The 12,518-nt window shown below is 51.6% G+C and overlaps 1 protein-coding gene across 1 annotated transcript in view; it reads right to left on the bottom strand.

Annotated features, from left to right (window-relative positions):
• ASAP3 (ArfGAP with SH3 domain, ankyrin repeat and PH domain 3) overlaps positions 1–12,059 on the bottom strand; it is a 47,676-nt gene extending 35,617 nt beyond the window's left edge. Inside the window, 1 exon segment of the mRNA XM_028090839.2 lies at positions 11,931–12,059. Coding sequence (XP_027946640.1) covers positions 11,931–12,059 — 129 coding nt within the window.
• Positions 12,060–12,518: the final 459 nt, after the last annotated feature.

Below are 12,518 nucleotides of genomic sequence, written 5' to 3'. Positions count from 1 at the left end.
CTGGGAGCCAGGACCTGGGCCCAGCTCTACTCCTGCCCCTGCTGTGACCTTGTTCAGTCTCCTTCCCTCCCGGACTGACTCCTTGGCTCCCATCTGGAGTCTGGAACGAAGCGGTTGGGCGGGATGCGGAAGGCTCCTGCCAGCTCGGACATTTATTATTCCAGGGTCCCTCAGCCTCTCGCTGTTTTCCTTCCTGCACTGCTGGAGCCTGTGACTGGCCGTGGGCCCCCTCAGTTGGGCCCCTGCAGATGTCTCCCCAGCCAGGGAAGCTGCTCGGCCTCACCAGCTGCCCCTTGCAGGGTGGTGGGAAGCGGGGAGGAAGAGGGGTTGCAGGAAGGGAGCCGCACCCTCAACGTAAGCTGAGGCCTCTGCAAACCCCAAGTTTCCTGGCTGGGATTTTTCTCGGGAGACTGCTAGGCAGTGATGAGCTAAGAGAGCAAGAACTCTGCCGGACCGATCGCCTTAGATTCCCGTCTGACTCCTGGCCCCAAGCCCTGAATTCCACCCAGCTCTGCAGACAGCCTGGCCTGCCCTCCCTGGATAGAGGAGCCAAGTGTCCCCTGCTTCCCATTCTCTAGTTCCTTTATTGGCCTGGATGAATCCCCTCCCTGCGCCCAACTGGATACCAATCACTGATCCCATAAACCCCAGTCCTACCCAGCTCTGCAATTTCCTCAACATGCCAGGCTCTTGCCAGCCGCCAAGCCTTTGCTCATGCTGTTCCTGCTGCCTGGACAGTCCCTCCCCCATCCCACCTTGTAGACACTTAGTCTTCCCAGACTCTGCTTAGGTCACCACCTCCCTACCTCAAAAGAACTGGCCCCTCCAGAACCCATCCCTCCTGCCTTTATGCTTCCCTGTGCCCACGTCAGCCTTTTATTGGGGCATTCGTGGCCTTTTTGTACCACACATGTCTGACCTCCCTCTGGGGCTGAAGACCCAAAGGGCAGGGATCGGCTCATTTGCCTTTGCATCCACAACACCCAGCGCAGGGCCCAGCACGTGAGTAGCCACAAACATCTGTGGGATGAATAGCTGAGTGAATGAATGGATGAATATTTGCAAGGCCCTATGCGAACACAGAAAAAGCAGCAAGGGCTCAGGACTCCAGCTTTCACATCACACTGTTTTGAGGTCCAAATTCTCTTCCCATAGTCTTAGCTGGGTGACCTGGAGCAAGTGACTTAGTTTCTCAGAGCCTCTATTTCTCCATCTGTCAAGTGGGATAATAACAGCATCTATCTCACAGGACTGAATGCAGTCAGGCATTTCAGCCCGTAGCCCAGTGCCCTGCGTATAGGGAGGGGGGCAGGCTAGCTCTCCTGCCCAGCGAACATCTTCTCTGTACTCCCAGGCCCTGACAGCCACACCCCAGGCTGCCAGGGGAATCACCTGGAGCACTTCAAAAAGTAAGGATGCCGGAGCCTCACTTGAGACCCGTTAAATCAGAGTCAGGCGTGACCCACGGAGTGAGAGGTCAAGCACTCCCAAGGGCTTTGAACTGCCAAGTCCAAATCCTGGCTTTGCCACTTAATGCTAGTAGAGTTGCCGGACACAGCAAATATAAACAGAGGACGTGCAGCTATATTTGAATTTCAGATCATCAATGAATAATTTTTTAGGATAAATATGTCCCAGATATTGCATGGGCATCCTGGATGTTATCTGGTGACGCTGTTTACTAAGCTGTGCGTCTCTCCACGCTTACAGCACTGCCTGCTTGTTTGCTGTTCATATTTTTATTGCTTTTAAAGCAACCCAGATGACATGGCAGAACCTTGCAAACATTGACGCTAACCGAGAGAAGCCAGACCCAAAAGGCCACATATTGGAGGATTCCACTGACATGAAATATTCAGAATAGGCCAATCCAGAGGGACAGAGAGTGGCCAGGGGCTGGGGGAACGGGCAGTGGGGAGTGACTACTAAGGAGCACAGCATTGCTTTTTGGGGTGAGGACATGTTCTGGAGTAAGAGGCGGTGTCTGTACAGTACCGTGAATAAAGACCACGGACCTGCATGCTTTAAAATGGTTAAAATGGTGAATTTTATCTTAGTTTCAAGAAATCTACCTAAAAGCAACCCAGGGGACTATAACGTGTAGTCGGGACTGAGACTCACGGAGGCTCTCAATAAACGTTTGATGAAGAAATGAACGGTTGAGAGGCCGCAAAGAGCAGAGCTGAGGGAAGAACCTGCCTTGTCCAGAACGGGGCTCAGCTCTTCACTCCTGGACACCCGCAGGGGACACAAGGGTCCTCTTTTGGCTCTGGTGCCAGGACGGCCCAGACAATTTTAGCGCTCACTTGTAGTGGCTTCCTCCCTGTTGCAATGACCTCGTTTTGCTGTGTGACTCCTGATCTCCTTAGCTATCCCATGCGCATGTGCAACTGTGTTTTTAGTAAAAGGAACTTTTATTTATTTTTTTCTTAAGAATTTTTTAATTTGTTCATGGGGCGCCTGGGTGGCTCAGTTGGTTAAGCGACTGTCTTCGGCTCGGGTCATGATCCTGGAGTCCCGGGATCGAGCCCCACATCAGGATCCCTGCTCGGCAGGGAGTCTGCTTCTCCCTCTGACCCTCTTCCCTCTCGTGCTCTCTCTCTCTCGTTCTCTCTCTCAAATAAATAAAATAAAATAAAATCTTTAAAAAAAAGAATTTTTTTATTTATTCATTTGAGACAGAGAGAGAGAGAGAGAGAGCAGGAGCAGTGGGGAGAGGCAGAGGGAGAGGGAGAAGCAGACTCCCCGCTGAGCAGGGAGCCCGACCTGGGGCTCGATCCCAGCCCAGGACTCTGGGATCATGATCTGAGCCAAAGGCAGACGCTTAACCATCTGAGCCACCCAGGCGCCCCTAAAAGGGACTTTTAAAAAAGTTAAGCATCTGTTATGTGCCAGGGATATACTAGATGCTTTATATGTAATCCCCTCGAACGACCCCACAAGATAGTTATCATTGCCCATGATTTACAGATGGGGAGACTAAGACTCAGAAAGGTGAAGTCATTTGCCTGAGGTTACACAGCCAATGGGAATTCAAACCCAGGCTTGTCTGACATCAGTCCCTGGACTTTCTCCGTAGACCTCAGCCACATCTCTGTATGCTGTGGGTTGTCCGCCAGGCTTCCATGGGCATAAGTCCTTCTCCTTTCCAGACTGGGGCCTTGTCTTGTCATCTCCATGCCCTCAGAACCTACCTTTCTGCCTTTGCACACAGCAGGTGTTCGGTAAGTTCAGCAACCTTACGTGGGCATGCCGTAGCTTACCACAATCGTTTTCACCCTGACTGCTCATCAGTCGCCTGGGGAACTTTTGAACCGCTCAGGTGCCCAGGCCTCACCCCCGGGAGATTTTCATAAAGTGGGTCTGGGTGGAGCCTATGGCATCTGAAGTTCTTAAAAGCTCAGTCAAGGTCAAAAGCCAGCTGAGTTGGAGAGCATTTAGCAGCTGTTCCCAGGTCAGCCTCCCGTACCCTCCACAGTGAGGCCCACTCACTGACCCCAGTGAGGCCCAGTCACAATGTTCCCAGGACAGAGGGTGCCCAGGGCTCTGCCCCAGAGCCTGGGGAACTCACTGTTCCTCCATGGGCCTCACTGCCTCATGTGCTCACGAGTGCCCAGGCACTAGTCCCATCGAAAGAATCTTCTAGCAGGGCACCTAGGTGGCTCAGTTGGTTGAGCCTCTGGCTCTTGGTTTCGGCTCAGGTCATGATCTCAGGGTCGTGAGATCAAGCCTTGCGTTGGGATCCATGCTCAGTGGGGAGTCTGCTTGAGGTTCTCTCTCTCCCTTTCCCTCTGTCCCTCCCCCTGCTCGCTCACTCTCTCTCAAACAAATAAAAATCTTAAAAAAAAGAAAGAAAGAAAAGGATCTTCTAGTAACAACGTCTGCCTGAGGGCTAGACTACCAAACTGCCTTTGGGGAAAGCATTTTCCTTCTGCCATGCCCTGAAGTTCCAGTTTCTGTCCTCAAACCTGCTCGCATCACCTCAGTGGCCCAAAACAGCTCAATGTCAGGCAAGGAAGTGAACACTGAAGACTGAAATTTAGAGAGGGAAGAAGACTCTACAAGGCTGGGCCTGAGGTGGACACTCCGGAAAGACCCTCTGCCCTTGTGCAGAGGCAGGTATGGGAAGAGGTTGGGTTCAGCCGGGGCTGCGTTCTAAGGCCATCCTGGAAAACCCTCTTGGCACAGGTCCCCAGCCATCATCCCCCGTCTCTGCTCCCCATCCCGGGAGAACTCATCGGCCCACTCCTCGAATCAGTCCAGGCCAGTGTAGAAGGGAAGCCAGCACTGGCCCTGCTCGTAACCTGTTCTTCCACCACCTCCATTATGTCTGCCATTTTCCTAGTTTGCCTCTGGACAGCTAGGCAGCGTCCGACTGAGCTGAGCATGGCTCCCTCCTCGAAACATTCCTCTCCTGGCTTCCGGGGCACTGTACCCTCTTGAGTTCCCTCCTTCCCCACTGGCAGCTCCTTCTCAGCCTCCTTCATTAGCTACTCTTCCCCTCCTAATCTCTCAGCCCTGGAGCTCCCCAGAGCTTGGACCTGGGGCTCTCTTCATTCCTCTCCCTGGGTGATCTCCTCTACTCCCTCAGTCTTCAACACCAGCTAATGCAGCGTAAGCACATGTGGTCCACGGACCACCTGCACGAACATACCCTGGGGTGCTGGGTAAAATGCAGATTCCCAGACACCCCCATGGTTGCTGGCAAACCAGCCAAGGACATGTGCCACTCTTTGCCAGTCTGGCGTCTGAATCTCCTTCCTCCATCTGCGAAATTACTTGCCGTGCAAGTCTTGGCAGAGCTTGCCTCCTGCAAAAGCTGACAAGTCTAAATTCTTGCTGTTCCAGACTCCCTTGCAGCTCCAGGTGTGTGAGCGAGGCTCAGCCGAGCAGGCAGTCACTGCAGACTCTGAGTCAGGAGCGCAGAGTGGAGGATCTGTTCTCATGCTGGTGGCGACAGCAATGAAGGAGCCCAGTCTCCAAGGACAGTGGCAGTAACAAGCTGTGGCACTTAGTGCATGGCGGCACTGTCCTCGCCAAACTGGCTCAGTGGAGTGATTCTGGCTGAGATCCTGCCAGCCACCTCAGCCCAGCTCTCCAGCTTCCCAAAAATTCTGTGCCCTACTGAATATTCCCTTTCAGTGAACTCCTTTTTTTGTGTGAAGCGGCTCAGGTTGGTTTCTGTTGCTTGCAATAAGGGGCCTAAAAAAGATACAGCTGCTGAATTAGATGCTCTGCGAATGATGTCTTACACAGATCCAAGTTTGATACCCACTATCTCAACTCACAACTCTCCCACTCCTTTCATCTCCAGACTCATATATCCAAAACAAACAAACAAACTCAGATAACCAACCGCCCTCTCGACATCTCCACTTGGACGTCTCAAAGACCTGTAAGATTGTACAAACAGGATTCTTGACTTTCCCCCAAACCTGTTTCTCTCCCAGATTTCCCCTTCCCAGGAAAGGGTAAATGACACTCTTCCTTAGGAATCTGGGGACCATTCTTGACCACCGACCCCCACGCACTCTATCAAACAAGTCTTGACGTTACCACTTATAAAATACTTCTAAACTCTGTCCACTTCTCTTCTCCACCAATCACGGCCCTAGCCACACTTCTATCATCTCTTCCATGAACAGCTGCAACGGCGTCCTTGGGTTTTCTCCTGCTTCCTCTGATCTGATCTCCACACGGCAGCTGATATGATCTTTCTAGAACAGAAATTGGATCATGCTGCTTGCCTGCAAAATAGATAAAATCCAAACCTGCTACCAGGGCCTACAAGCTTGAATATGAGCTAGGCCCTGCCTGCCTTCCCAAACTCGGCTGGCCCTGCTCTTCCATCTGCTCATCACTATGCTTCTGTCCCTCTGGCCTCCTTTCAGTATCACAGATACTTTAGGTTCTTCACTGCCTCAGGGCCTTTGCTTAAGCTGTTCCCCTGATCTGGAGCACGCTCACACCATTATTCTCTGTTAATGCTCCTTTTTAGTTTTCTTCTTTTATTTATTCGTTCTTCAACCAATATTTTCTGAGCATCTACTATGGGGTTATGGTAAATACCAGGGGTACAGTGCTGAGATTCGATTCTATTCTCATGGAAGTCAAAATCTAGGGAGAAATCAGATTTTAATAACATCATTCAAATAAATACAAAATATATCTATGATGTGTGCTGCAAAGGGGAGAGATACAGTGCTATTAGGGAGAACTGAGCTAGAATAAAAGCAGAGAAACAAATTAGGAGGCCACTGTAGTGCACCAGGGGAGAGGTGATGGTGGTTTGTACCAGAGCCGGGATGTAGAGAAGTGGGTAGCCTGCGGAGATGTTTATAGAACTGGTGACCCTTGGTGATGAAGGATGTGTGTGGAGGTACAAGGTTTCTGGCTGGTGTTAACAGAATAGAGGGAGGTACCACTCACGGAGAAGGGATACTGGAAGGGCCAGCCTGTGGAGGAAGTCATGAGTGTGGTTTTGGACATGTTGAGATTTCTAAATGAAACCACCAAGAGAGCAGCTGAACATGAGGGTCTGGGCTGGATATACCAATGTGTGAGTGAGTCACTTAAAGATGAGAGAGAGCCGAAGCCATGGGTGTCGATGAGATTGACCAGGGAGGGGCTAGCATGCAAAGAAATGAGGACCCAGGACCAAACCCCAAGGAAGGCTTTGACCAGGAGGATGAGCCTTCATGCCCCTTATCACAACATGCAATTACTTACTTGTTAATCTGTCTACTAGCTGTCTTCCCCAGAAGACTTGTAAGCACAACAGAGCAAGGCCTGTATTTCTTTTAATAAGCAGTGTGTCCACCCAGTGCATAATACAGGCCCTGGCACTGGGCAGTCCCAAAGGCCCTCAGCAGGACTGGCCTCATCCATTCCTTGGACAACATGATTGGGTTTACTGGTCCCCAGTGTCCAGCAAAAAGCCCAAGTGACAAATTGGCAGTCACAGCCTTCCACATCATGCTACACCCTCTAGCTCTCCATTTTTTTTTTTTTTTTTTTTAAGCAGGCTCTATGCCCAACACAGCCCAACTCAGGGCCTGAACTCACAACCCTGAGATCAAGACCCAAGCTGAGATCAAGAGCTGGATGCCCAACCGACTGAGCCACCCAGACGCCCCTAGCTCTTCATCTTTTTAATTCCACTAAACCTGAGCTTTCCAAACAGGGTTCCATCTACACCTGGATAACCAAGTAGGCAGAAAGCAGGATGAGCACCATGCCTCTCCCTGGATCTTAGAATGTGCCAAACAAAGCACAATTGCCATGGATGTGGGGGGGGCAGGGACTTTCCAGGCTCTGCCCCTCTTCTCTGAGAAGCGTTCCCTCCCACAGCACAGGTCTCTGTAGCTACAGGAAACCCATTTTCTAGAACCAATCCAGAAGCTGAGCCGGGCCATCAGCCTCTCCACCAGGAACTGGGAAATGGGACACAAAGACCAGCTTGGTTACCTTCAGACCCGAGACCAGTGAGGTCACGGGAATGTGGGGGCTGAAGCCGCCTTCTTCCCCAGAAGATTGTATGATACCTTGTGGGGCCTGTGTGATGCAAGTGAGCAAAAGCACTGTTCAGATGTGCAGAAAGAAGCCCAGGCTAGGGAGTCAGAATGATAAAGGAGCTGCCTTTGTTCCTGACGACTTCCCAGCCTTCAGGTGAGGCCCTGGTGTGGTCTACTATTACTTGCCACGCCTCGGTCCCAGGAGGCACCTCTAATTCCTTAAAGCAAGTTTCCCTTCAACACAAACAGCTTGAGAGGGCTTATGTTTCTTGCAAACAATCTCGAAGATTACATATTTTTATTATTTTTTTGTAAAACAAATAAAGACAAATGATGAAGCAGAATATAAGTCATAAGAGTATTAATATTAGCAACAAAATTCTTTCTAAAACAAGATTCAAAAAAAAAAAAAAAGCAAGGGGCGCCTGGGTGGCTCAGTCGATAGGTGTCTGCCTTCGGCTCAGGTCATGATCCCAGGGTCCTGGGAGCCAGCACTGTGTCGGGCTCCCTGCTTAGCAGGGAGCCTGCTTCTCCCTCTCCCACTCCCCCTGCTTGTGTTCCCTCTCTCACTGTCTCTCTCTCTGTCAAAAAATAAAATCTGGGGCGCCTGGGTGGCTCAGTCGTTAAGCGTCTGCCTTCGGCTCAGGTCTTGATCCCAGGGTCCTGGGATGGAGCCGCACATCGGGCTCCCTGCTAGGCAGGAAGCCTGCTTCTCCCTCTCCCACTTCCCCTGCTTGTGTTCCTTCTCCTGCTGTGTCTCTCTCTGTCAAATAAATAAATAAAGTCTTTAAAAATAATAATAATAAATAAAAATAAAATCTTAAAAAAAACTTAAAAAAAAAGCAAAACCACAAAGGAAACGACAAATCTGACTCCAATAAAATATGAGCTATGTAATATAGGACATGATACTAATCGAGGTAAACATTCCTCCTAACCACCACCCGCTTACGATAATGTATTGGGAAACACATTTCCACTGCAATTACCTCTGGGGAGAGTATAAGGGTTGTGAGGCACAATCAGAGGTGACTTTTGCCTTTTCTTTTATGTCTTTATATGTTTTAATTATAAATGATTATGTCCTTATAACACTATATGTTAACTATATTGGGATTAAAAATTAAAACTTAATAAAAAATTATCATGTCCTTTGTGCAATTAAAACTTCATTAACCTTCAAATAAATATGTGAGACACAAGCCTTGGAAGATCTCCTATTTGTGGAAGACTGCTTTATCTAAGATCCAGTAGGAGATACAAGTTCACTAGTAGTTTGAGATGCACAACACAGCATGAATTCTCAGCACTGGTCAAAATGGCTTACTTGGTTACTGAATATGCCCTCTTCCCACCAGTCTCCAAATTCACTCTGACATACCCTCTCCACTGAATAATGGAGTCCTTCCATTTTTCAAGACCCATCTGGAAGTCACCTCCTCCAGGAAGCTCTCCCTGACTGCACCAGGCCTCACTGTTCTCTCACTCCCCCACCCCACTGGCCTCTTATGGCACCTTTCTGTACTTTTCTCTAGGCACTCAGGACAGACTCCTGGGATTCCTACTTATCTCCCTAAGATAGGCCACATCTCCCCAACCAGCCAGCAAACCAGAGCAGCATCTCCGTGTCCTTGGTGCTTAGCCCGAGATGGCATGGAGAACTGGACAGAGAATACATTTAGAGTCAGACAGACCCACTATGGGACACTAGGTGGCTGCCTTAACCTTCTTGGGCCCATTTTCACCTGTGTTCTTGTGAATACCAGTAAGATGATGACTGGAAAGGGGCCCAGAACAGGAAAGAGGTGGTTGACAGGATGATTATTTGTCTTAATATTCCCTCACATTTGTATAGTGTTTCACAATTAAAAACAAAAAACTTTCACAACCTAGAGAGGAAAGCAAGGAGGGATTATCAGACCCATTTTAAGGGTGGAGTAACTGAGGTTCAGAGAAGTTACATAGGGAGAACAGGCATTTGCACTTTGGAAGGAAACAGAATAGGACCAGGGGTTAGAATATTTGGGAGGCAATGCCAATTCCTCTATTACCCAGAGGTAGGAGCTTGGACAAGTCTCTTGTACTCTCTGGACATCAGTTTCTCCAACTTAAATGAGAGTTCCTAGGTGATCTCTATCTTAAACGGTTGCTCAATGCTGACATTCTAGTTTTCACCTGCCCAGGGTCCTTCCTAGTAGGACTGCAAAAAAGGGCTGCAAGTCCCAGGACAGAGTCTCTAGTTACTCCCAGGAAACCAGCGGGGACTGGAAGACTTGCTTTAAGAATCTGTTGTCTTTTAATTCAGCCAAATGGAGCTTCAAGCCTGGGGGTGGGTTAGTCATGCCCAGAATGGGGGTAGGGATGGAGTGGGGGAGCTGGAGAGTAGGGGGTGGGCGGATGCCCGCATCAAACTGCACTTAAATAGAAACATGAATGCAAAATCAAACAGGAAACCTCAGGAAAGTCCAATCCAAAGGTCAGATTCTAACTTTTCGGACACTGAAATGCTGAAGAGAAAAGCTGTGTTTGGGTGCCACAGGCTTTCTGCTATAAAAACAAACCCTCACTCGCATGCACCAAACCAAAGTCCTGAAGGCAAAGAGACCGGATTTTTGTCTGGCCTGAACTGGGGCAAAGCTGAGCCCTGACCAGAGTCTACGACAGCCTCCAGACCCGTTCCAAGGGCTCCCCCTGCTACTCCCCCCCACCCCCTCCGCTCGTTCCCCAGCACACACAAGTGCTAACACACACCAGCCAGGCAAGGCCAGATGCAGAGGCACAAATGGGCATTTCTGTCCCTGGAGAAAGGTTCATAGTCCAGTCCCTTCTCCTGCTCCTGCTCTGATTTAACATTTTAATGATCAACCCAGAGAGGAGGGTGAACTGTGAAAGGCCTAAGGATGCCAGTGGCACTGAACTCTTCCAGGTCACGAAATGTGAGGCTATGAAGACAACCCTCAGGAAGCACCCTCCCGTCAGGATGACAGTTTCCCTGTGAACCTCCCAGAAACACAGAATCCACACTCATAGGCGGTGGACTCCAAGTTACTAGTTCTGCTCGAGGAAAGAAGCCTAAAGGTCATCGGCTGCTTCTTATTTTAATGAAAGCCTGTAACCCTACTATGTGCAATGCCCTAGGCTAGGCTCTGTGAGAGAAATGAGGACACAAGAGACCCAGTCACTGTCTAAAAAGGTCCATCAATTAACCTAATAATCATCCCATTTATCAAGATGCATGCTTTACACTCACTGACTCATATAATACCATAGCCTGTGAGGTAAACATTATTATCCCATTTTATAGATGCCAAAAGTGAGGCTCAGACAGATCAGGTCACATACCCAAGCTCACAGAGCTGGCAAACTGCAGGGCCAGAATTTGAACACAGCTCTGCCTCTAGCAAAGTCAGTGCTCTTTCCACAATCCTCTAACACCCCTAGAGAGAGATGCACACAGACTCTGGGATGGGGGTTCAGCCTGCCAGGGAGAGGCGGAGAAGGAGATACTCCTCAAGACACTGGTCCAGGGTATTATGAACTATTGAGCTTTGTATGTGCCACACAGTAGGCGCGCAATACTCTTATGGTGAAGGATGTAGGACGAGAGCTCCTGCTGAAGTCCAAAATGCCACCCAATTCGGGGCATCCTCTGAAAGGGGGATGCACAACCACATTATTCTCCCTTGGCCCAAAGGCACAGGGTGTCTGCCCTAGAACAGTCCCCGCAGAGGAGGCCCGGCAGAGTGCAGCAGGTCGGGAGAAGAGGAATGAACTCCAACACAGACGGGAATGGGGTGGGGCAGCCTGCAAGGGCGAAAGAAAAGGCCTGGGACGCGTTGCTGGGAAAGACAAAGAGAAAAGGGAGGGGAGGGGAGACGACAAACTTGCCAACAGCCTGGCCAAGGTGAACCCCGGCTCCTGGCGCCTTCTCATTCGCATTCATTCCACAAGCGCCGGCCAAATCTCAGAACCAGCAGCCAGGGGGAGGGGGCCTCCCTGCAGCCGGGGAGAAGTTAATTTCAGGACTGAGGCGGGAAGGCCTGTTTTCCAGGAGGGGAGTGATTGGGGAGCAAACTCGTGGGGCTCCGAAGATGAAAACCCAAACAGATGCAGTGAGGCGCTGAACAAACACGCATGCGACGGGTCAGGTCAACAAGAGCACTGGGGTTATGACCCCGACCTGTGAAGTCCGTCATCGAGATGACCTCAAGACCCCCGCACAAAAAGTCCCTCGGGCCCTCCCGGGGCCTCGACAGTGAGGACGCCGATGTTTGAGATGCGCTCGGTTCTCACAGATCTAGAGAGGGGTCAGGTTTCTGGGGCGCGGTAAGGGCCATCGCAACTCCGGTCACGCCCGGAAAAGTCAAGGAGAGGCCCTGCCGGGACCCCCGACCACTCCCGCCTCGGCCTCCTCACCTCCTCCCGCGCCAGGGCCGCCCCCCGGCACCGGAGCATCTTGGCGGCAAAGGCGGCGGCCCCGGCCGGGGAGCTGAGGTCCTCCGCTGTGACGGCCAGGAACTCGGCGACGCTGAGCTGCTCGGGCATGGCGGGCGCGGGGCAGGGGCGCCGGGACTGCCGGAGCGGGGCACGGGGGCGCTCGCTGCACGAAGCTGGGCCGGCCTCACAGCCCGCCGAGCACCGTCGGGGCCTCCGCACGCCCCGCCCCCTCCGCGCCGCCCCGCCCCTGGCCTTCCAGCCTCTCCGCCCCCTCTTCCAACCACCACCTTAGCCTGGACAGCCCGGCCCAGGCCCCTCGCCCGGCTCCACAGCCCCACCTCCAGGCCTCCCAGCCCGAGAACTCCGCCCCTGAGTCACTGCGCCGCTCCCGGCCCTTCGCCGGGCTCCTCGGCCCCGCCATCAGGCCTCTGAGCCCGGAGCTCCGCCCCTCACTGGGCTCCTCGGCTCCGCCCCCAGCCCGCCCAGCCCGAGAGCTCCGCCTCTCGCCGGGCTCCTCAGCCCCCGCCCCCAGCCCGCCCAGCCCCTGAGAGCTCTGCCCCTGACTCA

Source organism: Eumetopias jubatus, unplaced genomic scaffold, assembly GCF_037043125.1.
Source record: "Eumetopias jubatus isolate StellerSeaLion01/CBP00866 unplaced genomic scaffold, mEumJub1_p1.0 scaffold_4, whole genome shotgun sequence".
Lineage (NCBI taxonomy): Eukaryota > Metazoa > Chordata > Mammalia > Carnivora > Otariidae > Eumetopias > Eumetopias jubatus.
This window is presented reverse-complemented; position numbering and strand designations above follow the sequence as displayed.